Below are 27,345 nucleotides of genomic sequence, written 5' to 3' on the forward strand. Positions count from 1 at the left end.
ATTCCAGGAAGTTCAGTTTGATTTCAGCACTGAGTACTCACTGTCTCAGCTTTGATCTGTGTTATTAATCTGTGAGAAAAATAACTTGAAACCCTGAACTCAGAAGCTGAAATAGAAGGAGATATGTTGAACCCGCTGCAGTATTCTCTGATCCTACTTTATTACCCCGCACAGATTGTAACAGTCAGTCAGTCAGCAGAGTGATCACATTGTAATAATAACCAAACAACGCTTCAACACAACAGCAGGCAAAATAAAAAGTTAAGCTGCGTTTTGAAAGAAATAAACACACAGCCATCGTGTTGCCTACATTCAGACTTAAACCCAACTGATTGTTCATGTGTGTAAACGACAGTGTCATCAGCGTAGAGTTTTATATCCACACTGACACAATTATAAAAGGGGGACAGCAGTGAACCTGATGGCACACCCACACCTGCTGACAGTTATTTGTTTACTCATCTTTGTTTAGCTTTGTTATCCTTGGTCTAATTATTTGCTGTGAAGCCAAACTGAAATCCATAAAAAATAAGAATGTTTATAAAACACAGACGCTGTGATTTTTCAGTTTATTGAGAAAGTTAGACTGAAAGAATTTGACAAACCTGACACACTCTGCAAAATGTATTAAAAAGAGACAGAAAAATATCGTATACAATAGCATATTTAGCAGACGGCTAATGATTCAGCATTATAAAAGTCATGATTAAAAGTGGAAATAAGAGCATCAAAATAACTGTATACTACAAAAATAACAGTCAGTAATTGCATATATATATATATATATATAAATGACGTTTATAGTTAATAAATTATTAAAATATAACTTAAGGCTATTCTCCTTGGGGCACCACTCCTAAACAAGAGATACATACAATTACTTATTTCAGTCTCATGAAATACACTAACCATTAATAGATAGTGGGTTGAAGGATCTGGATTCCTATGTGGAGGAGGTTGGCAATATATTCACTCTATATTAAAAGAAACTGCTATATATATAACCAAAGCATTTATTTAACAAGATAAACAAATCAAAACACTCAAGACTAAACTAAACTAATTGTTCAGTTTCAGTCTTTTGTTGTGCCATAATACAGGTGAGAGGGTCTGGACGGTGACACTTCTCAGAGTTGGCCGATAGCTAATTGAGTTCAATGGCTCACATGATAATGGTTCACTTATTTTCACCAATTAACAACCTTTATCTGTGAGGTCCCTGTGATCCCAACAATGTATATGTGTTTATATTTTTAGGATGTTTCTGTTTCTAACCTGTGCATAAAAGATATCTTTTACAACTAACCACAATATGTCTGAACTTTTCTGACTGCAAATCAAAGAGATATATTAGATGAATTGATGAGATTTGATGGTAGCAAAAACCAACAGAAAACGTCAGTCAGCATGTGTGCAGCAGGTGGACGGCCCCTTGTTTCTGCGGATCCTCAGCAGAGAGAGTCCACAGCAGTACACCAGACTCTTCACTATCAGCACTGTGTACATCAAAGAGAGCAGCTTCACCCTGCACTGAGACTGGAAGGACACTGATGGTGGACGTGATGGTGGACATGATGGTGGACATGATGGTGTACGTGATGGTGGACGTGATGGTGGACGTGATGGTGGAGGTGATGTCTTTGCAGAAACCTCTGAAACAGAAAAGGAGTCAGAAAGAAATGTCAGTCCTCTGAAGCTAAATCTCTGCTGAACACAGTCATCAAGTCTTCATTACCTTGTTGTAGTTGGGCCTCTTCTCTGCCCGTCTCGTGCTGGACGTAACAGACGTGTTCATACGTGTAGAGAGCGTTCTGATCGGTCACTCTAATGGCGGCAATGCATTCCGACTCTTTGAGCTCCTGCTGCTCCTCCTTAGCAGGGGGCAGCTCCTCCAGAGGACCATTCTCCTTTCGTCTTTTCCAGGAAAACTGAACCAGAGGTGGAAACATGTCCGCAGCCACACACAGCAGGAATCTCTTCTCCTCCTGGTTTTCTCTGGATGCTGCTGGGTACACGCTCACCACGGGCTTCACTACCTCCTCATCTGAAGTTTGACAGCAGCAACAAGCAGCACAGACACACATTCACACAGTCAACAGCAGCTTCCAGCACTGCATTCAGTCTGATCCTGGAAACTACATGGACTCTGATCACTGAGCTCCTCATCAATACAGCACACAGTTCACTGCATGTACTGGATTCAACTTCATATCACACACGTATCATGTTTAATAATAATATGTTATATGAGGAAAAAATACAAAGTTACTTACTTAGCAATTCTTTTTTAGAACTTAAAAGTTACATCAATTATCTGATCATTTTAAAACCCAATTAACATGTAATGTTCAGATATGAGAAATGAAAGGAAAGCCTGGTCTCATCCCAGGGTGTCAAATACTGATACTTTGAGAAAGCCTGAAAAGGCATCGGCGTTTGACACACAACATACACTTCGGCGTCCGCATGATAAGCCCTGGACTTTCTTGTAACTCACCCATTGCCTTCACATTATTACACAAACCATGATTTTTTCCTTGACCTAATCTAAAACATGATCTTTTACTAAACCTAACCAAACCGTGATCTTTTGGTTTTTATGATGGCAGCTAACCAAATTACATCTATACCACATATTAAAAAGCGTCTCCTGTGGATGCTGAAGGGTACCTTGTCTGTCAAATACCAATTTGATGAGAACGTGTTGGAAAGAGGAATATATATATAAAAATCATGTACCATGATATAAAATACAAATACAATAAATACAAATGTCATGCAGTAAATTTTAAAGTTATATGCTGTATAAAATACATTTGCTGACATGAATTAAATCATGTTCATATCACAGTTTAAAAAAGCAAGGGATAGAGCTGAATCACTGAGAGGACTAAATATATTTCTAATTTTGTCAATACCTTTTTCTATCTGAATCAGTTTTATCTGGTGCAGAAATAAAGAATAACTTAAGTTGTGCAGTGAGATTTAAACATCTTTTCAGGAATTCTGAATGTTTTTATGTAATAGCTGCACGCCTGCAAGAACGCTCTATTAATTATGAACAAACTAACATGTGGAGCCTGAAGCAGCAGAAATTAAAAACCCATTTTTGATTCTTATTCAATAAAACAACAGAAGGAACATTAATGATTATTCTTACCTGTTACATACAGTTTAATTCCAGAGCCAAAGATCAAGTAGGAGTATGTGTATCCTCCCACAGTGAAACAGAGTAATACAAAAACCTGTCTGCTGCTGAATGTGTCAGCTGAGGTGAAAGAGTCTAAATGATGAACCAGGATCATAATCCAGCTGCATGATTTGTTTCTTTAATGTTCATATCAACATGAGTGTTTTTTTTATTTTCAAGCATTGTTGCTCTGTGGATTCTGCTGTCTGCTGGTCCACTACTTTAGTAGATGGATGGATTGGACCTGAACCTAAAGATGGATGGACTGAAATGTTGTTCAGAAATTCAACACTTTGTTGATTCTGACTCTAGAATCAGAAGCAGGTTGATGTTTTTGGTCCAGACTATAATATCTCAACTCTTACATGGATTACCATTAAATGCAGTTCAGACGTTCATGTTCCCCTCAGGATGAATGGTAATAACTTTGGTGATCCTCTGACTTTTCATCTAGCGCCATCAGGTCAAACTTATAATTTGTTCAGTACTTTGTTTATGACCAAATACCTGCAGAAATAATGACATTGTGACTGTGTATTTGGTTGCACCTGAATTTTGTCGATGTCCTCCCTGATTGATATTCTTTATACAGTGATGTGAAAAAGTGTTTGCCCCCTTTCTGATTTATTACTTTTTTGCATGTTTTTCACACTGAAATGTTTCAGATCATCAAACAAATTGAAATATCAGACAAAGATAACAAAAGCAAACACAAAATGCAGTTTTAAAAACAAAGGTTTTTATTATTACGTGGAAAAATCCATACCTACATGGCCTATGTTAAAACATAAGTCCACTGTGGTTTATCACATCTTTGGAAAGCTGAGATCAATTTCCTTAGCCGCACCCAGGCCTGATTACTGCCACACCTGTTCTCAATCAAGAAATCACTTAAAGAGGGCCTGCCTGACAAAGTGAAGTAGACCAAAAGATCCTCAAAAGCTAGACTTCATTCTGCAATCTAAAGAAATTCAGGAACAAATGAGAAACAGAGTAACTGAGATTTATCAGTCTGGAAAAGGTTATACAGCCATTTCCAAAGTTTTGGGACTCCAGCAAACCACAGTGAGAGCCGTTATCCACAAATGGTAAAAACATGGAACAGTGGTGAACCTTACCAGGAGTGACCGGCCTACCAAAATTGCCCCAAGAGCACAGTAACCACTCATCCAATGTCAGAAAAAACACACAACAACATCCAAAGAACTGCTTCACTTGCCTCAGTTAGGGTCAGTGTTCATGATATGAAAAATGGAGTTCCAAGACAAAAAATTATTTGGGTTCTGCAGCAGGACAATGAGCCAAAACATGCCAGCAAGTCCACCTCTGAATGGCTTGAGAAAAACAAAATGAAGACTTTGGAGTGGCCTAGTCAAAGTCCTGACCTGAATCTAGTCGAGATGTTGTGGCATGACCTTAAAAAAGCAGTTAAGGCTCGAAAACTCTCCAATGTGGCTGAATTACAACAATTCTGCAAAGATGAGTGGGCCAAAATTCCTCCACAGCGACGTAAAAGCCAGTTATCATAAAAACTTGATTGCAGTTGTTGCTGCTAAGGGTGGCCCAACCAGTTATTACGTTTAGGGGGCTCTCACTTTTTCTCACAGGGCCATGTAGGTTTGGATTTTTAATTGTGACACCACAGCATATGTTTAGATTCTATCTGTATAGTCATCCTTATTTTACATGTTGTTTTGCTATTTTGGCCGATACAGTACATGACATTTTTTGCATGTTCTGGAAGAGAGATCCTACTCTGTTGCTTTTCTTGAGGTTACTTACTGCACCACCACTTATCATGCTGTCCTTTCATCACTTCCCAGGAAATTTAACAAACGATCACTTGGAGTCTCAGCTGATAACGCCAACGATGGTTGTTCAAACTTAGCCTCAGGTCGCTTAATAACCATAATGAGCTAGGAGCACTAATGAACCATCAGTATTGATCATCTTGAACTGTTATGTTTCCCTACTGATGTTCTAATGATGATGATGATGATGATGATGTTCTGTTTTAAAGAGAAAAGACTTCAAAACTCTTGAGGAAATGGTAAGACAACTTAAGCCATCTCCCTGCTGCCTCCAAAGACATACTGCAAAAATAGTAAACTGTTCTCTCTAAATTATATTTGTCTTAGCACTGACTCATGCAAAATTTCAGTACTGGTGTTATTCAATCTTAGTGCAGCATTTAACATTGTTGACCACTCAATACGTCTATGTATCTGAACTAACTAACATGACATGTGGAGTCCCACAAGGTTCATTTCTAGGGCTGCCTCTGTTTAACCTCTTCATGCTCCCGCTAGGCCAAACCATGCAAAATAACAATATCTCCTACCATAGTCATGCAGGCAACACTCAGATCCATTTAGCTCTATCATCAAATGACTATCATCCTATAGAAAAAACTGAGATAATTATCTTTGGTGCCAAAGAAGGAAGGGTGAAATTTATCTCACATCTCACACCTTGTCTATGAAACCCAAGCTAGAAATCTTGGTGTTATTATGGACTCTTATATACCTAAATTTCAACAGCCACATTAAGTCAGTAATAAAGTCAGCCTACTATCACCTACTATGACTTATGTCCAAAAAACACCACAAATTGTTCATCCATTTAGTACTAGGAGGTCAGACTTGTAATGGCTTGTACTGAATGCTGCTGCTAGAGTTCTAACAAAGACCTGAAAATTTGACCACACCTATAAATCACTGAAATGTTTTTAGAATATGAACCCTCTAGTCCCCTCTGGTTATCAGAGATCAATCTGTTAACTGTCCCCAGAGTCATAACAAAACATGGAGAAGCAGCATTTAGCTACTATGCAGCAAATAGCTAGAATAAACTTCCAGAAGATTAGAGACTTACTTTCTATGAAGGTCATCTCTATAATGACTTATGCATGTTTACAACATGATATAATGCTTCTATAAGACATTATAACAATTGTTATAATCACTTACAAACATGCATTAGGTGTTATAGCAAAGTTCATAAGTCATTATGACCTTTTGGTTTAATGTTTTATAACTAATAGTAATATCACTTTTTACCACTGTACACCAAGACTCTCCTACCATGTTCTAAAGTACATTATAACCATCCACTCTGCCTCGTTATAAATAGACTTTAGTCACAATTTAGAATTAGTGATATAAAATGGAATAATAGCTTATAGTAATGTTTAATGTTATATTGTCTGTATTCAGGCAGAAACTGGGGCCAAAAAATCCTTTAGATTAAAATTAGAAAACATGTTGTTTGTAACGGACCTTTCAAGCTGAACTTGTTGGTAATACATTTGTATTGTACTTTTATCTTTTCTTTTTTTAAGTAAAGTGTTAAAATGTCCATCCCTGTTTATAGGTGGACATAATACTGGTAGGAGTGTGGTATTTGTGTATGTCTTTCCTGTTTAAGTCTGTTTTTGGTTCTATGTTTTTCTGTAGTCTTGTTCAGTTAGTTCCTAGTCCTGTACGTTAGTTAATATCTTTTGTGTTTACTCCTGGTCTTGTGTTCCCTGTTTAGTCTTGTGTATTCCCTTGTTCTTTTACTGGTTCTGTTTAGCTCTGTCGCATTCTTGGTTATTCACTCTGCCCCATGTCTGCTTGTCTAAAGTGCTCTCTCTGTTGTCTCTGCCTGCCTGCCTCTCTGTTTTCCTGCTGTCTCTCTGCCTCCCTCGTTAGCCTCATGTCTGCCACCTGTGTTGCTCCCGCCCTGCTCGTTATCCCTGGTTATATATGTGGTCTTTCTGTTCAGCCCTTGTCCGGTCATTGTTCATGTTACCCCCCAGTCTGTCGTGTGTATACTCGCTGCCTTCCTGTAACCAGCCTTGCTTGTCTTGTCACCCCGTACTTTTGGATTTCTGTTTGGATAACCTGTTTTTGGACTCTGTTGATCAGCCACTCTGCTTGTAAGTGTGCTCGCCTTTAGTTTGTATTAAACTCCATTCAACTGTTCCTCCTCTGCCTTGCGTCCTGCGTTTGGGTCCTCCAACCTGCCACCACACCACCGCTAACCGTAACAAATACCACATGAACAAATTATAAGACCTTATAACACGTATTTGTTTGTTTTTAAGTAAAGTGACTTAAAGCAGGAAAAAAAACTTTACTTATGTTTCTTCACTTTATGAACAATCTTTATGAATTTTGGAACACTTTGCAATTTAGCAAAAAACACAAATTAGTTAGGCTAAATCAAGGAAACTCATTCTCAGGGTGGTGAGAGATGGCTCAAGACCTGTTGCTGACCAATATAACATCATGTAAGAAGAGGCCCAGATGTTGTCACAGATGAATGGCGAGCCTATGGACAGGCCCTAACAGATGCAGTGGACAACTGGAGACATTGTGGCAACCCGCTCCACAAAACATTTTAAATAACGTTTTAAAGTAATTGAATGGGAATACTGGTTGGGCAGTAGGGATGAGAATCTTTTGGCACCTCACCATTTGATTAGAATTCAGAGAGCGATCCATCTTGATGCATCTTTTTTTCTATGTGATTTCTGTATTATTACTAAGCATTTAATATGTGCATTAAAATCCAAAAGAAACATCTCCTCAATTGCTTGAAAGGACTAGTTTACATCCCTAATTTACTTTACTAGGCTCAGCTCCTCCGTGGTCACCAGCGTCCTTCCTTTAACAACCAGCTGTCAGACTGAAAACTGAAATATCATTTAATCAGAATGTACAGCAGGGGTCGGCAAATAAGTCAGACATCGCGCCAAATTTATTTTAAGCCATGATGTGGCAGCTGTAGGCTGGACCACCAGGATGCTCACAGCCAAATAACATTGTCTTTACAGTAGACGAGGAAAAAAGGCTGCAGATGTGCAGAAAAAGGTCAGCCAATATCTAATCCAAATGCGAATTAGCTGTTGAATATTCTAGTTAGCTATATTTATACTATTTTTTTATTAAGAAAAAGTACATATTGAGTTTGCAATTACATATTGAGAAGGGCAGTGTCAAGCTATCTAAATAAATACAAGAATAACAAACTATTTAAATGTATATCATTTTGTTTCTTCTGTCCCACCCCTGTGTTTCATCCGTCCCACACAGTGGGGACGAATGAAACAATGTGCACTTTTTCTTCAAAGTGAAATTATACTGAAGTCATTCCACATTTTAGATAACACCTGGTTTTGATAAAGCACACAGGTAAGTTGTTGATGACAACAACATATGATTTCTGTCTGTAACGGTTGCACTTTTATTGTTTCATCTTTGTCTTGTTTGCTCATTGTGCTTCTGTGCTGCTAGTTTGTCCTCACTGTGTGGAACAACAAGAAACCTGCTGGAATATCTGATCAAATAGAAATCAATAGAATATTAAAGAAATCCCTCAGCTCAGTATGTTTGTGACTCTGGCTGAGATGGAGGTGAAATATGTGAACCTGGGCTGTGGTTTACTGCTCTCTTCCTGTCACAAACACTGTTTGACATCTGAAGGTTTTTGTACAGGCTGCACGGATCATTTCTCACTGTGGCCACCATCCTTCCAACAGGCGCAGTAGTAGATGGCTGAATGAGAGAGTTTAACTTTCTGGATCTTCAGCTCACAGCCGTTCTGTTTATTCACAGCTGAGAAATCATCTTTCTGAGGATGATCGTAACCTGAGTATACATAACCATCACTCCTCTGAATATAAAGGATCCTTGTGAATGTGTCTGTGTCTTTCTTCTGGTACCAGTATACATCACTGTCAGTACACTGGTTAGTTCCTCGACAGCTGAAGGAAACAGTTTCATCAACTCTCCTGGTCAATGTTAAATCCTCCTGAATCAGCTCTGCTGCCATGGCAACCAGCGCTGTAGAGACACAGACAGATAGATGAAGGTCAGTGTGACAGTGTTTGTTCCAGGTGGAGTTTGCTGGCTCCTGATTGGCTGGAAACACTCACCTGAACACAGACAGCACAGAGCAGCAGCTGGGAGGAAAAGCATTGTGTGCAGTGGTGTTTCCTCTGGTGAACCTGGGGAGAAGTGGCGCTCTGATGCAGCAGAGGCCAAACAAGGACGAGCTGTGAGATCAGACGAGGGCCGCGTGGTTTCTAACGGGTCCTCAGACCTCCCATCAGCCCCTGCGGCGGACAGATAAGGCTGCTGCTGCTGATTGACAGCTCAGCTGAAGCTGCTGTGTGGTTTTCTGCTGAGTCGGAGCTCATTCTGCTTTATTACAGTACATCTCCTCTATTGAACTATTTCAAATCACAACAGGTACATAAGGCAGGAGCATGTAGTATTACAGTAGAAAAGTGAGTACAACCCTCAATTGCTTGTAAATATTTGATTATATCTTTTCATGTGACAACACTGAAGAAATGACGCTTTGCTACAATGTAAAGTAGTGAGTGTGCAGCTTGTATAACAGTGTAAATTTGCTGTCCCCTAAAAATAACACATCACACAGCCTTTAATGTCTAAACCACTGGAAACAAAAATCAGTAAACCTCTAAGCGAAAATGTCCAAATTGGCCCATAGTGTCAGAATTTTATGTGGACGTTGTTTTCCAGGACTGTCTTAACCCTCTTTGACATGAAGTTCACCATGTGACATGATGACATCACGGAACTGGTGGATGTTAGAGACCTTGTGCTCCTCCACCTCCCGTTTGAGGATGCCCCACACATGCTCAATAGGGTTCAGGTCTGGAGACATGCTTGGCCAGTCCATCAGCTTTACCATCAGATTCTCTAGCTAGGCAGTGGTGTCTTGGAAGTGTGTTTGGGGTCGTTATCATGTTGGAATACTGCCCTGTGGCCCAGTCTACGAATGGAGGGGATCATGCTGTCTGAGCATGTACACTCAACTTCTTGGTCGACGTGGCGAAGCATGTTCTGAGTGGAACCTGTTCTGAGTGGAACCTGTCTTGTTGAACCGCTGTATGGTCAGTTTCAGGGTCTTGGAGATCTTCTTATAGCCTAGGCCATCTTTACGTATAGAAATTAATAAAATATACTTTTTTCAGACCCTCAGAGAGTTCTTTGCCATGAGGTGCCATGTTTAACTTCCAGTGACCAGTTTGAGGGAGTGTGACAGCGATAACACCAAATTTAACACACCTGCTCCATATTCACCCCTGAGACCTTGTAACACTAACGAGTCACATGATACCGGGTAGGGAAAATGGCTAATTGGGCCCAATTTGGAAATTTTCACTTAGGGGTGCACTCACTTTTGTTGCCAGCGGTTTAGACATTAATGGCTGTGTGATGTGTTATTTTGAGTGGACAGCAAATTTACACTGTTATACAAACTGTACACTCACTACTTTACATTGAAGCAAAGTGTCATTTTGTAAAATACTGTATCTCTCCAGTATAAAAAGTGGAACCAGCTTCTTGTTTTCATTGTGTGGTTCGTCACACTGAGACCTTCATTCTCCAAAATCCTGTTTGTGTTCAATCTTCAAATGTCTGTTGTTGAAAAAGAAGATGAAGGTTACTGTCAGCCAGCAGATTCATTTCTTACTGACACTATTTATCTTTCTGTTCTTCTCATTATTTTAACGTTGTTTCTAAATGCTTCTTGTTTCCCAGACTTCTCTGTTTCTCTAAACTGATTCACTGAGAAGTTTCTTCGTCTTGATTTGAATCTGACAGCAGATAAAAAATCTGGCTCACGATGATGCAGAAATACAAACAAACATTCCTGTTACCACAAACACATTCAGGTTGGTGCTGAATTTAGTAACACAGACTGTTATCTGTTGTTTAACAGCTGGGATGATTTTAACCCTTAAACGTCCCCTAACATTTCATCATTTCATTTCTACGACACATGAAACCTTTTCCACACACAGCATCACATCTTTATTTAGTGTTCTGTTGTTCAGTCTCTTCATTAAAGCTACAGGTGCTGGTCATATAATTAGAATATCATCAAAAAGTTGATTTATTTCAGTAATTCCATTCAAAAAGTGAAACTTGGATATTATATTCATTCATTTCACACAGGCGTATCGCATCTTCCTCTTCACAATACCCCATAGATTTTCTATAGGGTTAAGGTCAGGCCAGTTTGCTGGCCAATTAAGAACAGGGATACCATGGTCCTTAAACCAGGTGCTGGTAGCTTTGGCACTGTGTGCAGGTGCCAAGTCCTGTTGGAAAATCTCCATAAAGTTGGTCAGCATCAGGAAGCATGAAGTGCTCTAAAACTTCCTGGTAGACGGCTGCGTTGACCTTGGACCTCAGAAAACACAGTGGACCAACACCAGCAGATGACATGGCACCCCAAACCATCACTGACTGTGGAAACTTTACACTGGACTTCAAGCAACGTGGATTCTGTGCCTCTCCTCTCTTCCTCCAGACCTGTGAACTTCATCTGACTGAACACAGGGTGGTGGTGTTTTTCTGTGGTGGTTAATGTCAGCATCAACAGCAAACAGAAATTCACCAAATGATGAACCTTAGTTAGAAATCCATCACATTCATTGGTGTTGTAATTCTGCTCTGTGTTCTCATCAGCTGCTGTTTAAACAAACTTTACAGTGGGAAATTCTAGATGAATGACTGTGGAGGATTTTTCTGCCAGTTGGCTTATTAAATCTCCAGTAAATCAAAGTAAATTTAAGAGACGTGCACGATTAATCTGAACATTCAAATTCAAAAGCAGAATCAATGTTACAAATATCCAGTATTTCATAATGAATATATGTAATTTGTTTCTTACATGTTGTCTATTTGTGTGGTATATGATTTTAATATATTTTGATTTATAGTAAAGATATTGTAAATGTTATATGGTGGTAAATATATTTTTATAATATTAAATATTATTAATATAATATAAGATTGTTTCTGCACCACCATCACTTCCACCATCACCTCCACTAGCCGCGCCCGTCCAGTCCTTGCGCAGAGAGAGGCTGCTCTGTCTGATGTACACAGTGCTGATAGTGAAGAGCCTGGTGCACTGCTGAGGATCCTCAGAAACAAGGGACCGTCCACTGTCATCACACAAAAGACTGACTGACTGTCCCCCAGCAGATTTAACTTCTCATGGCTGCTAAAGCCTGAAGATAAAGTCCAGAGCTGGTCCCTGAAGTTAAGAATCTTATCTACCTCTTCAAAAACAAACAATGAATCAATTCGACTAACAAGTCCTGTCTGCATGGCCAAAGCCTGAACTTCACATAAATGTCTATTGTTGACCAATAACATTTAAAAAAGACGTTTTGCATTTGAGTGACACATTCCTTCATTATGACGAACCTGGTTTAGTATAGTTTGTTTTCAGTGGTGTAAACAATACTTGTTACACACAGTGGACTGGTTAGCAGAAACAATCAGTCATTTTGTTGAAAAAAAAATAGAAAACTAAGACCATAACTCCAACATCATCCTTCAATCCATTTCTTGTTGATAACATCTTAATTATTTCATTATCTAGAGAAAAGAAATGTTGATGATACCAATAATATTATGAAAAGTGTTATCTCAGGATAAATTCATTAAAAATCTACGTTTGATCAGAAGCTCACTAAGAAGTCCAACAACAACGGTCAGTGGTATTCTAATATAATGCTTATTTTATACATAATACTGAATATTTACGTTGATTGTCTTCAGGTTACAGATTTGTTATACAAATGGTGGATTTGCTTTTATTTCATTGACTGTTTTCTTGCAAAATTTGTTTTATACATGAAGTTCAGTTTTTTAAATCGTAGTATAAATAGCAGCTGTTCCTTTAATTTTTTATAATTTTTTCTGTTTGTCTTAATCTTTGAATTAACGCACAGTTTTATTAACTTAAGTAACATTTAACTTTGGACTATGTTTAACTTTTCTTTTCAATGGCTTTATATCACTTGATTGTGGTGGCTATTAAAAGTGGATCATATATTTTTTTTTACCTTTAAAAACTCACCTAAAATTATATTGTTGTTTTCTTGAGACATTTTAAAACAAGATTAACATTGCAAAATATTTAAGGCCGTCTCTTTTCTAATATTGCATTGTTCTTCATTTATACTGAATATTTTCTGAAAAATGCAGTGCCATGCATCCTTCGTCAAAGCTTATCCTGCGTACAGGGTCGCGGGAGGCTGGAGGCAATCCCAGCTGAGATCAGGCGAAAGACGGCGTACACCCTGGACAGGTTGCCAATCATGTGGCCACACATAGACAAACAACCAGTCACACTCACACAATTTAGAGTCACCAATCAACCTAGGCCACATGTTTTAGGTCGGTGGGAGGACGCTGGAGCACCCAGAAAGCACCCACGCAGACAACATGCAAACTCCACACAGAAATGCTGGGGCAACCGGGGTTTGAACCCACGACCTTCTTGCTGTGAGGCCATAGCTCTAAATATGAAATCATATTAAATAGAGGAAAAAACGAGTTAATAAAAACACTGTCAGATTGAGTTGTTCTGATATTTATCGAGTATGGTCAACGTTGTTGGTCTTTGGGCTCAGTTCATCTCTGTGTGGGTGGAGGGCTCAGTGGAAAAAAGGTTTCCTGAGAGAAAACAAACAGCTTCAGAGGGGTAGAGGAGTTGATGAGTGTGTACAGCAGCAGATATGAATCTGTTCTCAGTGGTTATTAGGACTGTTGACAGCAAATCAACACCTACTTCCTGCAGCAGACGGGCGGTGTGGGTTTCTCCTTTGCAGGCTCCTCACCGCTAGCTACACTTTTTCACATCAATAACACAATGACAGTTACAACTGTCGACTCTGGCTAAAGAATCATTCTAGGAAGTTAAGTTTGACTTCAGCGCTCAGTATTCACTGTCTCGCTTCAACACAACAGCAAAATTAAAAAAATACAAAGTGAAGCTACATTTTATTGGTTTAGAAGACAAAAACACAGCCATCATGTTGCCAACATTCAGACTTCAGCCTGACTGATGGAGCCGCTGTGGGATTATTTTATAGCAGTTGTAGCTTCACAGCAGCTCTGCAGTTTGTGTATGTGTGTAAACAACAGTTTCATCAGCGTAAAGCTTTACATCCACACTGACAGAGTTATAAAACGCCGTCAGCAGAACTTGGTGAGAAACATACACCTGCTGACTTATATATAAAAGCTACATGTTTACTCATCTCATCTCAAAAATAAGGATGTTTATAAAACACAGACAGTGATTTTTCAGTTTATTCAGAAAGTTAGACTGAAAGAATTTGACACACCTGCCACACTTTGCATAATATCTTAAAAAGAGACACAAGAACAGAAGAATACTGTATACAATAACATATTTAGCAGACAGCTAATGATTCAGCTTCATTTTCTAGTATTATACAAGCGACAATTATAAGTAGTGGAAAATAAACTAGAGCATCAAAATAACACTATACACATAGTAACTGCATATATATATATATATATATATATATATATATATATATATATATATATATATATATATATATATATATATATATAGAGAGAGAGAGAGAGAGAGAGAGAGAGAGATACATATATGTTTGTTGTTGGGGATCAGGGTTTAAATGGCATGACTTTATCGTTAATACTATAAACGTCTTGGGGCACCCCTCCTAAATAAGAGATACATTGATTGCCAATTACCTATTTCAGTCTCATGAAAGACCATTCTATTAATAGATCGTGGGTTGAAAGATCTGGATTTCTACGTGGAGGAGGTTGGCAATATATTCACTCTATATTAAAACAAACCAACAAATATTTACCCAAGCATTTATTTTACAAGGTAATTAAAGCAAAACACACAAGACCAAACTAAGTAAAAAGACCTAAACTAAAACTAGATGAAGGAAAAGGGATGAGTGTGTGTGATAAGAATAGTGTGTGTGTGTGTGTGTGTGTGTGTGACTTTGTCCTGCATATGTGTGGTTGCAAATAAGAAGTAACTTATGTGTGATCGGTGTAACAGCGCCAAGTTGTTGCCAATTGTGGATGTAGCCAGCCGTGGAAGAATGTTTAGTTTCAGTCTTTTGATGTGCCTTAAGACAGATTTTAGGATGACTGTTTATAACCTGTGCCTAAAAGATATATTTTACACATCTGAACTTTTCTGACTGCTGATCAAAGTGATCAGTGAGATGAATTGATGAGATGATTGCTGGTGAGAAAAGGCGAGCAGAAAACAGTCAGTCAGCATGTGTGCAGCTGGTGGACGGTCCCTTGTTTCTGAGGATTCACAGCAGAGGGAGTCCACAGCAGTACACCAGACTCTTCACTATCAGCACTGTGTACAGCAGCCAGAGCAGCTTCACCCTGCACTGAAACTGGAAGGACACTGATGGTGGAAGTGATGGTGGACGTGATGGTGGAAGTGATGGTAGAGTTGATGGTGGAAGTGATGGTGGACGTGATGGTGGAGGTGATGTTTTTGCTGGAACCTCTGAAACAGAAAAGTAGTCAGAAAGAAATGTCAGTCCTCTGCTCTCTTTGACAGCTTCTCCACATTAAGCTGAAACTCTGCTGAACACAGTCACCAAGCCTTCATTACCTTGTTGTAGTTGGGCCTCTTCTCTGCCCGTCTCATGCTGGACGTAACAGATGTGTTCATACGTGTAGAAAGCGTTCTGATCAGTCACTCTGATGGCGGCAATGCATTCCGAATGTTTGAGATCCTGCTGCTCCTCCTTAGTAGGGGGCAGCTCCTCCAGAGGACCATTCTCCTTTCGTCTTTTCCAGGAGAATCGGACCAGAGGTGGAAACATGTCCGCAGCCACACACAGCAGGAATTTCTTCTCCTCCTGGTTTTCTCTGGATGCTGCTGGGTACACGCTCACCACGGGCTTCACTACCGGGTTATCTGAAGTTTGACAACAGCAACAAGCAGCACAGACACACATTCACACAGTCAACAGCAGCTTCCAGCACTGCATTCAGTCTGATCCTGGAAACTACATGGACTCTGATCACTGAGCTCCTCATCAATACAGCACACAGTTCACTGCATGTACTGGATTCACCTGCATATCACACACACATATCTATATATGTAATGTTTAATAATAATATGTTATATGAGGAAAAAATAGAAATTTTCTTTCTTAGCAATTATTTTTTAGAACTTAAAAAGCTACTATAGTTTCACAACAATTATCTGATCATTTTAAAACCCAATTAACATGTAATGTTCAAATATGAGATATGAAAGAAAAGCCTGGTCTCATCCCAGGGTGTCAAATACTGATGCTTTGAGAAAGCCTAACAAGGCGTCGGCTTTGACACACAACATACACTTCGGTGTCCGCATGATAAGCCCTGGGCTTTCTTGTAACTCACCCATCTGCCTTCATATATTACATTAACTTAAACCATGATCTTTTACTAAACCTAACCAAACCATGATCTTTTGGTTTTTATGACAGCAGCTGAGCAAATTGCATTCATACCACATGTTAAAAAGCCGTCTCCTGTGGATGCTGAAGGTATCTTGTCTCAATGTTATGGTTAATATACAATACGTAATATAATAAACATACTGTGACATATAATACAATTGTCATTTCAATAACTACAATATGTGCAGCATATTGTATTTTTACCCAAAAATCTTTACTATAATTACTAAAGAAACAATTCAATAGATCAATTTAAACTTTCACACAATTAAACACAACTACAAGGATTTTCTTCCAATATGTTGAGTTATGTCAAATGTAAATTAAGATTAGATTATTTAGAGGGACTATTAATTTCTTCATGTAATATCTGCAGTATCTGAAGGTTATGGAATGAAATGAAACCGATAAAAATATTTTAAATCATGTTAAACTTTAAACAATAGTTTGTTCCTGAATTCGGTTCATTGTAATATCATGTTCATTGAATATGAATGTGAATATTTGCCTCCATGTATAAATCTTCCACTTAAAGACTATCATGTACAATCAAATAAAATACAAATATCACGCAGTACATTTTAACGTTCAAACATTTTTCATCAATTATCCTTTAAACTTGTTTAAAGTTATATGCTATATAAAATACAAGAGACAGAGCTGAATCCCTGAGAGGACCGAATATATTTGTAACTTTGTCAATATCTTCCTTTTTCTTTCTGAATCAGTTTTATCTGGTGCAGAAATAAATAATAACTTCAGTTGTGAAGTGAGATTTAAACATCTTTTCAGGAATTATGAACCTTTTTATGTAACAATAGCTGCACGGCTGCAAGAACTCTATTAATTATGAACAAACTAACATGAAACCTGAAGCAGCAGAAATTCAAAACATATTTCCAACTTATTCAATAAAACAGAAGGAACATTTATGATTATTCTTACCTGTTACATACAGTTTAGTTCCAGAGCCAAAGATGTAGTAGTAGTTTCCTCCCACAGTGAAACAGAGTAATACAAAAACCTGTCAGCTGCTGAATGTGTCAGCTGAGGTGAACGAGTCCAAATGATGAACCAGGATCAAAATCCAGCTGCATGATGAGTTTCTCTAATGTTCATATCAACATGACTGTCTCTTCTTTTATTGTCTTTTTAGACACACTAGCAGTGTTGCTCTGTGGATGCTGATCTCTGCTGGTCCACTACTTTGGTCCAGATGGACTGGACCTGGACCAAAAGATGGATTGACATGTTGTTCAGACATTCCTGGTCCCCAGAGGATTCACTTCATTAATTGACTTTGTTGATTCTGACTTCTCATCTAGAACCACCAGCAGGATGATGTTTTTGGTCAGACTATAATATCTCATAACCTATTAGATGGATTACTATTTAATGTAGTTCAGACGTTCCCTCGGGATGAACTTTGGTGATCATCTGACTTTTCATATAGCACCACCATCAAGTCAAACTTTTAATTTGTCCAGTACTTTGGTTCATGACCAAATACCTTCAGAAACAATGACATTCTGACTGTTTGGTGGCACCTGAAGTAGCTCAATGTCTATATTCTTTTTTATTTACAGTCTCTCTATAATGTTGTCATCCTAATTTTACTTACATCTTACATCGTTGCTATTTTGGTTGATTGGGTGCATGACATTTATAGCATGTGTCGTCCTGGAAGAGCGATCCTCTGTTGCGTTTCCTGAGGTTACTTTCATAATTGTTCCCCTTTGAAGGTTTTTTTTTCCTGATCTGTCTGGAGGCTCTAAGGTCGTATGCTGTACAGATTATAAAGCCCCTTGAGGAATTTTCCATTCGTGATTTTGGATTGTAAACTACTGATAAAATTGACTTGACATTCCCATCAGCTTCAGCTTTACTTTGTGTTCAGTGCTTATTAGGAAATGTAAGGCAGTAGCCTGAATAAACCACGAAGTTTCCCCAGAAAATTCAGCAATTCTTTCCATTTGTCCCTTGCAAGACACCATTGTTCTGAAATTCAGTGTCCTGTTTTTAAAGTTGACTTTGCACTACCTCTAAGCAAATTTGCTCTCTAAAAAATTGCAGAAAGAAGAGGAAGTTGTTCTTGTCACAAGTGCCAAGCGCAGACACAGGAGAAACAAGGTATTTCGACCCAAAAACATTACCGTAGGCCGAGCTCGCGCAGTTCAACAAAGATATAAACAAGCACGATCAAAAACAAAATGAACCATATTTCCGCGCCCCCACAAATATGGGTCCGCAAAGAAATATAGGTAGAAAAGCTTGCACAGTTGTCTTCTAAATCATTTCTCTTCGTGCTCTGTGTGTTCTCTCTCTAAACTGAAAATTAACTTTAAGGAAAGGTTTTCTGTCAATGAAATTTTGTCAAAGGTGTTTGAGGACCCTGATTATGAGGTATACTCCTCTGATACGAATGAGATGCTTAGTGTTGACTGTCCTGTTATTCAAGGATGGTTAAAATCAAGGGCAACTGGACTTGGTTGAAGATACTAGACGTTTCACCCTCATCCAAGAAACTTCTTCAGTTCTGACTGACTGATAGGGAAACTCAGCTATTTAACCTCTATGGAGTCATTTGCCAAGATCATCGATACCGGTGGTTCGATAGTGCTCCTGGCTGTAATGACAGTCGTTATGGTCGTTAGAGGTCTGAACAACCATTGCTGGCATCTTCACCTGAGGCCCAAAGTGAATGCTTGTTACGTTTCCTGGGAAGTGATGAAAGGACAGCATTGTAAGTGGGGGATAAGTGGTGGCGCAGACCACCTCCTCTGTTAAGTGAGGGCTTCTCAACTCGGGTGTAAATGGATTCTTTGACACCTTTCAAACCATCCATCCTCTCTGTCTAAAATGTGAACTTGGTGGTCCTCAAACAAGTGTGTTGACCTGAGGAGTTGGCCCTTTGTTGAGCCAATGCGTTTGTGTAGTGGTTGTAAAGTATCCCAGGTTTCTACAGACAGAAGCATGGCTGTGCCATGGGCTCACCAGTATCCCCCATTGTGGGCAACATCTACATGGAGGAAGTGAAGAGCAAAGCCCTGAACTTCTTTAGAGGAACAGCACCACGCCATTGGTACAAGTACATGGATGACACATGGATCAAAATCCAGGAAGTTCAAGCCCTCAAAGAACACATCAACTCCGTGAACAGTAACATCAAGTTTACATGAGATGATGTTCACAACAACATTTTGGACTGCCTGGACTGTGCTGTACACATTGAAGAGGACAGGAGCCTGCAAATTGGTGTTTACATGAAAACCCCCACACACAGACCAATACCTACTTTGGGATTCTCTCCACCCACTAGAGCAAAAGTTAGGGGTCATCAGGCCCCGGCACCATGGAGCTGAGAACATACCAAGAAGTGCTCAAGCCAGAGAGAAGGAACAGAACCACCTGAAGGGGGCACTTACAGCCTGTGGATACCCCAAATGGACCTTTGGGAAAACAGTAACAAGATCCAGGAAGAACACCAATACTACAGGGTAGGGCTTTCCAGCGCAGCCTTTAGTTGGTTTAGGTCATAGAAGAGATGAATTACTTTGTTTACATTGGCAACTATGTATCTGAGCTAATTAACATGACGTGTGGAGTCCCACAAGGTTCAATCCTAGGGCCACCTCTATTTAACTTCACAACAAAAAAATGTTCATCCCTTAAGTACTAGTAGGTTAGACTTGTAATGGTCTCTTTTCAGGTCTCTCTAAAAAGGTCTTAGGCAGCCACAGCATGTTCTGAATGCTGCTGCTAGAGTTCTAATAAAGGCCTGAACATTTTAACACATTGCACCAATTCTCATATCCCTGGACTTGCTCCCAGTAGGTCAGAGAATTAATATCTAAATACTGCTGCTCACCTATAAATGACTAAAAGCTTTAGGGTCAAAATACATCACTGAAATGTTTATAGAATATGAATCCTCTAGTCCCCTCAGGTCATCAGGGACCGGTCTGTTGACTGTCTTCAGAGTCAAAACAAAACATGGTGAAGCAGTTTTTAGCTACTATGCACCAAATAGCTAGAATAAACATCCAGAAGTTTTGTGACTTGCTCCAAATCTGACTACTTTTAAATCCAGACCAAGAACATTTATGTTCCCCATTGCCTTCTTCTAGACTAAAAAACCTTGCGTAAACTGAACCTGTTCTCACTCCCAAGTCGTCACATATGGACGCATGGTCAAGAGCCATAGTCGTTAGTTTGTGACGCACTGGGAATCCCTTTTCTGTCATAGTGCGACGTATTGGGGGAAGCCCTGCAGCGTCAGTTTTTAACGGTAAAGGCAGGTATATGATATTTAACAGAAAAGACAAAGTAAGGTTGGATTTTCATTTAGCTGACGGTTTCATCCAAAGCACATTACAATTGCTATATATGTCAGAGGTCGCAAGCCTCTGGAGCAACTAGGGGTTAAGTGTCTTGCTCAGGGACACAATGGTGGATGGGTCACAGTGGGGGATTGAATGCGAGTCTCTCACACCAAAGGCATAATCTTATCCATTGCGCTATTGCCACCCCCGGTTGGATGGAGAGTCAGAACCACAACTTTGAGCCAGGAGACTGGGGTCCGTGTCTCATGTGAAACAAAAAGTCAACATTAAATATTTTATTTTGGCAGGTTACGACGCAAGTGACGTTAGTTAACTTACATGTTAACTGATATACAAAGTTATTTAAACCCAAACCATGTGTTGTGGTGGCAGCCCGGCTGACAATGAGTGTCCTGTTTATTTTTCCTTTTTTCTTGTGATTCTGTTTCCCCTCGTGTTTTGGCCTGTCTGTGTCTCCTCTGCTCCCCTTGCTTGTGTTCTCCCTCTCTCTCTCTGCTCCTGAGCCCAGCTGACAATCAACACCTGCACCTCGTCAGCCACCTCCTCTGCCTGCCATCCCTGCCAGTATTTCAAAATTGAGCTTATCCAGTATATTCAGTACCACAAAGGTGGTTCACTTCTTACCGGGATAGATCTCCATGGTAACTTATGCTGAACGGCTAACCTGCTCCGGAGCAGGTTATGTTCCAGAGAAGAGATCAACTCTGTGAAAAGGCCGCCTACTGACCAATCAGCTCTCTTGGAAAATGACATCACCATCTGTAGGAGACCCCACAGACTGTTTTAGCCAATAAGCTGCTTTATGTTTGCAGCGGTGATGTGGAGAAACTCTTGACTATAACGATATAATCATACAGAGACTGATTAAAAGCCTCAGGCTATTGTTGCCTACAGGTTTTTACAGTACAGCAGGATCAGCCTACTTCTTTGAAATGTGTTTAATATTTTGCATTTGCTCCCAGTTCGTTTCACGCACCCTGACGCAGCCGTTAAAATAAATAGGTTTTATTTTTCTTATGTGAGGCTGAATATTATGAGCAGTTTGGTAGGGATATTGAAATACTAAATTTTATATTGTATGAACGTGTGCTATCTATTCAGGTTAGTGTAGCTTTCTTAGGCCTATATACAGAGACTGTAGTCATGTTCCACAACACCTTGTCGGCGCAAAAGGTGGGACGGTGACTTTTCAGTAGCCTAAATGTTGAGATTGAGTCTTTCAGCCACTCTTTGAGAACATTTTATGGCATCAATGGATTTTTCATTTCATTGCTTTATGAAGTTAATTTAGAACAATGTTTGGAACACTTTGAGTATGTTAAACAAATGAATCTAATTTTTGAAGTGACGACAAGTTTTTTAAAGTGAGGGGGAACGGCCCGAGTCTTTTATGAATTGTATGAATTGTGCTATATAAATTTGCTTTGCCTTCATCTGGATAACATTTTCATTTACTTTGTACTTTTAATGTTTTCTCTTTATCTTGTTTGCTTTGGAATATCTGATCAAATAGAAATCAATAGAATATTAAAGAAATCCCTCAGCTCAGTATGTTTGTGACTCTGGCTGAGATGGAGGTGAAATATGTGAACTGGGCTGTGGTTTACTGCTCTCTTCCTGTCACAAACACTGTTTGACATCTGCTGCTTTTTGTTCAGGCTGCACGGATCATTTCTCACTGTGGGTACCACTCTTATAACAGGCGCAGTAGTAGGTGGCTGAATGAAAGAGTTTAACGTTCTTGAGCTGTAACTCACAGCCGTTCTGATTTCTCACAGCAGAGAAATCATTTTTCTGAGGATGATTGCTGTAACTTGAATCTATGCGACAATTACTCTTAGTTATATCTAGAATCACTCTGAATGTGTCTGTGTCTTTCTTCTGGTACCAGAATACATAATCAGTGTCACACTGGTCAGTTCTCTGACAGCTGAAGGAAACAGTTTCATCGACTCCCCTGGTCAATGTTAAATCCTCCTGAATCAGCTCTGCTGCCATGGCAACCAGCGCTGTAGAGACACAGACAGATAGATGAAGGTCAGTGTGACAGTGTTTGTTCCAGGTGGAGTTTGCTGGCTCCTGATTGGCTGGAAACACTCACCTGAACACAGACAGCACAGAGCAGCAGCTGGGAGGAAAAGCATTGTGTGCAGTGGTGTTTCCTCTGGTGAACCTGGGGAGAAGTGGCGCTCTGATGCAGCTGAGGCCAAACAAGGACGAGCTGTGAGATCAGACGAGGGCCGCGTGGTTTCTAACGGGTCCTCAGACCTCCCATCAGCCCCTGCGGCGGACAGATAAGGCTGCTGCTGCTGATTGACAGCTCAGCTGAAGCTGCTGTGTGGTTTTCTGCTGAGTCGGAGGTTTTAAAGAGGAGACGAATTTAGTAACTCAGACTCTTATCTGTTTAACATCTGTGATGAAAATCCACAACTGCAAACTGTGATTTTAACCCCTAAACGTCCCCTCACATTTCAGTCATTTCATTTCTACGACACATGAAACCTTTTCCACACACAGCATCACATCTTTATTTTGTGTTCTGTTGTTCAGTCTCTTCATTCAAGAGTCCTGGGTTTGAATATTTAGCAGAAAACCACACAACAGGACTCCATCACATGGAACATTTCTACATGTCTGCTGCATCATTTTAGACACATTTCCCCAAAATCCAGACTGAAAGATCTGGTAGTTTTGTAAACTTTTGTAAACTCTCCGCTAGAACGTAAAATAAAGTTCAGAGGTTTAGTTTGTAAAGATGAAGCCAGCAGATGGTTCAGAAAAATGTATCTAATAATCCCACTTATGCTTCCACTTAGTTTTAAAATGTACCACAAGCACATTAAAAATCATCAGGAACATTTACCCTGTTCTTTTCAAAAAACTTTCAGTATTAGTATATAAGACATAAATAACAATAAAATTACAATTCAGTGTGTTCAAAATTATTTTGGTCCAATCTGAATATTTTTGTCACTAAAATATTTTAGTTATGAAAATATATTAAGGATATTTTCAGTATTACAATAAAGTAATGTTTCTGCAAGTTGTATTGTTAAAAAATATATATTTTACTGCTGAATGTCTGGGTATAATTTAAACTTGTTCCACATGCTTTGATACAAAAAATAAATAAATGTGTTTTAAAAGAATGTGTGTTTATCTCTGTAATCTCCTTATCTTCACTTCTTCTTGTCTTTTGTCCAGAGTTGCTTTTTCAAGTATTAAAAATTTTATTCATTTGTTTAATTTATATATTTTGCAAACATGTCATTTGTACTGTGGTTATAACGGGTAGTTTGCTGTCCATGTAGAGTGAACTAGATGTCTGCGTGTTGTTTACACTCTAATGCTAATCCTACACATCTTTGTAGTAGCTTCCATGTTGATTCTACATTCAGACTTCAGAGCACATGAACACACACTGAAGTCGGAGGAACGATTTCACAACAGACATGAGGACTGAAGTTTGAGACTTGGACTCGAGTCGCACTTAAGTCGCACACACAGTGACTTCAGACTCGACTCGGACTCGAGGTGCGGGACTCGTGAACAATGTTTATTTTTAGGAAATGTCTGATGAGCGTGCTGTTATTCACTCCCTGTGTTACCTTTAACCTGCCTACGTAACACAATTACGTATCTACTGCAAGGACACACGTGAGAGAGGACAACAAACACAGGTGTGGAGCGCGCACAGAATGTTAAAGTTGAATCGCCCAGTTTAATAACAAAGGTTTGTCTTTAAATAAGTGTTTGCAGTTTAATGAGTTAATCAGGCATGACGTTTACGTGATTATCAATAATAGAAGCCGGTTGTTGCTGATGGATTATGTGTTTGGTAGGATGTCTAATATCCTTGTCTATATTTGGAAAACAGACTGTAGCCATGTAATGAACATGACTTACTGCTGAGTTATATATAAAATAAAGACATGATCTCTTTTGCAATTATCCTTATGACTCTACATTATTTAACTTGCTGTCCACCAACCAATCCAGTCTATTTTACTTGTTAAAATACATTTAAATGGTCAATACAACCCATAACATGCACTATTTCACTTGGCAGAAAGTGATTGCAGCCTCTACTTATTGACTGAAAGCTAGTTTCTGCCCTGAAGAGTGTTGATTTCATTAATGAGCGACTGGTTTGAGGGTCAGCGCGTTGTTGACTGACAGTAGTTAATCAGCTGTCATTAATTGCATTGCATATTACATGGTTGTGCTCTGTAAGTGAGAAACAGGTTACAGTTACAGAATATCTTATAGCTATGCAGTTTTATAAGCTGCCTGAATTGAACGCAGCAGGTGATACAACATTCATTATAACGATAAGTGACTTGAGACTTGATTTGGACTCTAACTCAAACACTTGTGAGCTTTTCTGCTTCACAACTCAGGAATTGGAACTATCCAAGGAGCACATGAATGCATCATGAGCCGCTAGTTGCAATCCTCACTACTAGATGCCACTAAAACGTACAAACTGAACCTTTAGGAAACGTTAACATACATAACTTACCTAAAACAATGAATGTTGACTTTTTGTTTCATAGGTCTCCTGGGTGAAAGTCCGGTTTCTGGCCCACCCGTCCAACCAAACCACCTCCTTACTTGGATGTTTCTGTTCATAGCTTACACTTGCTTTCAGTGTTTATAAATGATGCTACAGGACTTCCCCCATTGCCTTAAAAACTGACACCCAGGGGTCTTGATCAAGCATCCATGTGTGACGACTTTGGTGTGACAATGGGTCGGGATTTGTCCAAAATCACTTACTCCACATTTAAATGTTACAAAGTGTTAAATTCTCTGAGGAGCGTTAAAGCTTCAGTATGTTTATCGAAAACCAAGATGCTTAGGTGCTGGTCTAGAACTGGGGTTTTCAAAGTGTGAGGCGGGCCTCCATAAGGGGGCTCCTAACAGGGAGTCTCAGTGAATGGGAGTGAAACAATTACATTACTTACTGAATTAGTTATAAAAAGGAGATCACATAGAATAGTCTACATGTGTGAGAGTTCAGACAAACAGCTGTTTTCCCCCCATCCGAGTCAGAAACTAATAAATACCTGAGGACAAAGCTTTGTCTGAGGGGATGCTGTTACGCCCCAGCCTTTGGTGGCTACATGATGGGCGAACAACACTCCAACACTGACCCAAACTTGACACATATAAACACCTTTAAAACAACCAAATCAATGGAATTTATTAACATAACTAGACGATAAATTAAGAACACTAAAAACACAAGAACATAACACAAAATGCCAAGAGGCAACAAGACCAGCAGATCAAAAGGCCTCTTTCCTGACACATGCACAAGAGCCAAGATTTAGCTTTTAAAATGTAATAAATGATCTGCTGAAATCTACTGAAAGCTGTTTCCTCTTTATCTTGTTTGCTCATTGTGCTTCTGTGCTGCTAGTTTGTCCTCACTGTGTGGAACAACAAGAAACCTGCTGGAATATCTGATCAAATAGAAATCAATAGAATATTAAAGAAATCCCTCAGCTCAGTATGTTTGTGACTCTGGCTGAGATGGAGGTGAAATATGTGAACCTGGGCTGTGGTTTACTGCTCTCTTCCTGTCACAAACACTGTTTGACATCTCAAGGTTTTTGTTCAGGCTGCACGGATCATTTCTCACTGTGGGCGCCGCTCTTATAACAGGAGCAGTAGTAGGTGGCTGAATGAGAGAGTTTAACTTTCTGGATCTGCAACTCACAGCCGTTCTGTTTTCTCACAGCAGAGAAATCATCTTTCTGAGGATGATCGTAACCTGAATCTATGTAACCAGTATTTTTGTTTATATCTAGAATCACTCTGAATGTTTCTGTGTCTTTCTTCTGGTACCAGAATACATAATCACTGCCACACTGGTCAGTTCCTCGACAGCTGAAGGAAACAGTTTGACCAGCTCTCCTGGTCCATGTTAAATCCTCCTGAATCAGGTCTGCTGCCATGGCAACCAGCGCTGTAGAGACACAGACAGATAGATGAAGGTCAGTGTGACAGTGTTTGTTCCAGGTGGAGTTTGCTGGCTCCTGATTGGCTGGAAACACTCACCTGAACACAGACAGCACAGAGCAGCAGCTGGGAGGAAAAGCATTGTGTGCAGTGGTGTTTCCTCTGGTGAACCTGGGGAGAAGTGGCGCTCTGATGCAGCTGAGGCCAAACAAGGACGAGCTGTGAGATCAGACGAGGGCCGCGTGGTTTCTAACGGGTCCTCAGACCTCCCATCAGCCCCTGCGGCGGACAGATAAGGCTGCTGCTGCTGATTGACAGCTCAGCTGAAGCTGCTGTGTGGTTTTCTGCTGAGTCGGAGGTTTTAAAGTGGAAAGGAGGTGGAGACCAGGAGCAACAGGCAGCACATAGTTACCATAGAGATGCACATCTGTGACACATCACTGTTTGTACACAGATGTTAATGTGAAAACAAAGATCATTCTGCTTTAATTATAGTTCATCTCCTCTTTTGAACTATTTCTTGTTTC

At 39.6% G+C, this 27,345-nt stretch overlaps 1 protein-coding gene, 1 pseudogene and 1 gene segment (V, D, J or C); all 3 read right to left on the reverse strand.

Moving 5' to 3' along the window:
- Positions 1-1,084: 1,084 nt before the first annotated feature.
- LOC119902655 lies at positions 1,085-9,374 on the reverse strand. Its single transcript, XM_038718981.1, has 5 exons — positions 9,111-9,374; positions 8,701-9,018; positions 3,161-3,214; positions 1,736-2,044; positions 1,085-1,652 (listed from the first exon to the last, which is right to left on the reverse strand). Exons 1-5 carry the CDS (start codon positions 9,151-9,153, stop codon positions 1,399-1,401), a joined length of 978 nt encoding a protein of 325 aa, XP_038574909.1. The 5' UTR covers positions 9,154-9,374; the 3' UTR covers positions 1,085-1,398.
- A 5,928-nt stretch (positions 9,375-15,302) lies between these two features.
- Positions 15,303-27,165, reverse strand: LOC119901609 (annotated as a pseudogene).
- Positions 22,468-23,206, reverse strand: LOC119902647. The segment is given in 2 exon segments: positions 22,468-22,860; positions 22,953-23,206. Coding segments are annotated over 2 exon segments (384 nt in total).
- Positions 27,166-27,345: the final 180 nt, after the last annotated feature.

Source organism: Micropterus salmoides, unplaced genomic scaffold (genome assembly GCF_014851395.1).
Source record: "Micropterus salmoides isolate LMB-PRFRI ecotype aquatic unplaced genomic scaffold, ASM1485139v1 Ms_hic_scaffold_14, whole genome shotgun sequence".
Taxonomy (NCBI): Eukaryota; Metazoa; Chordata; class Actinopteri; order Centrarchiformes; family Centrarchidae; genus Micropterus; species Micropterus salmoides.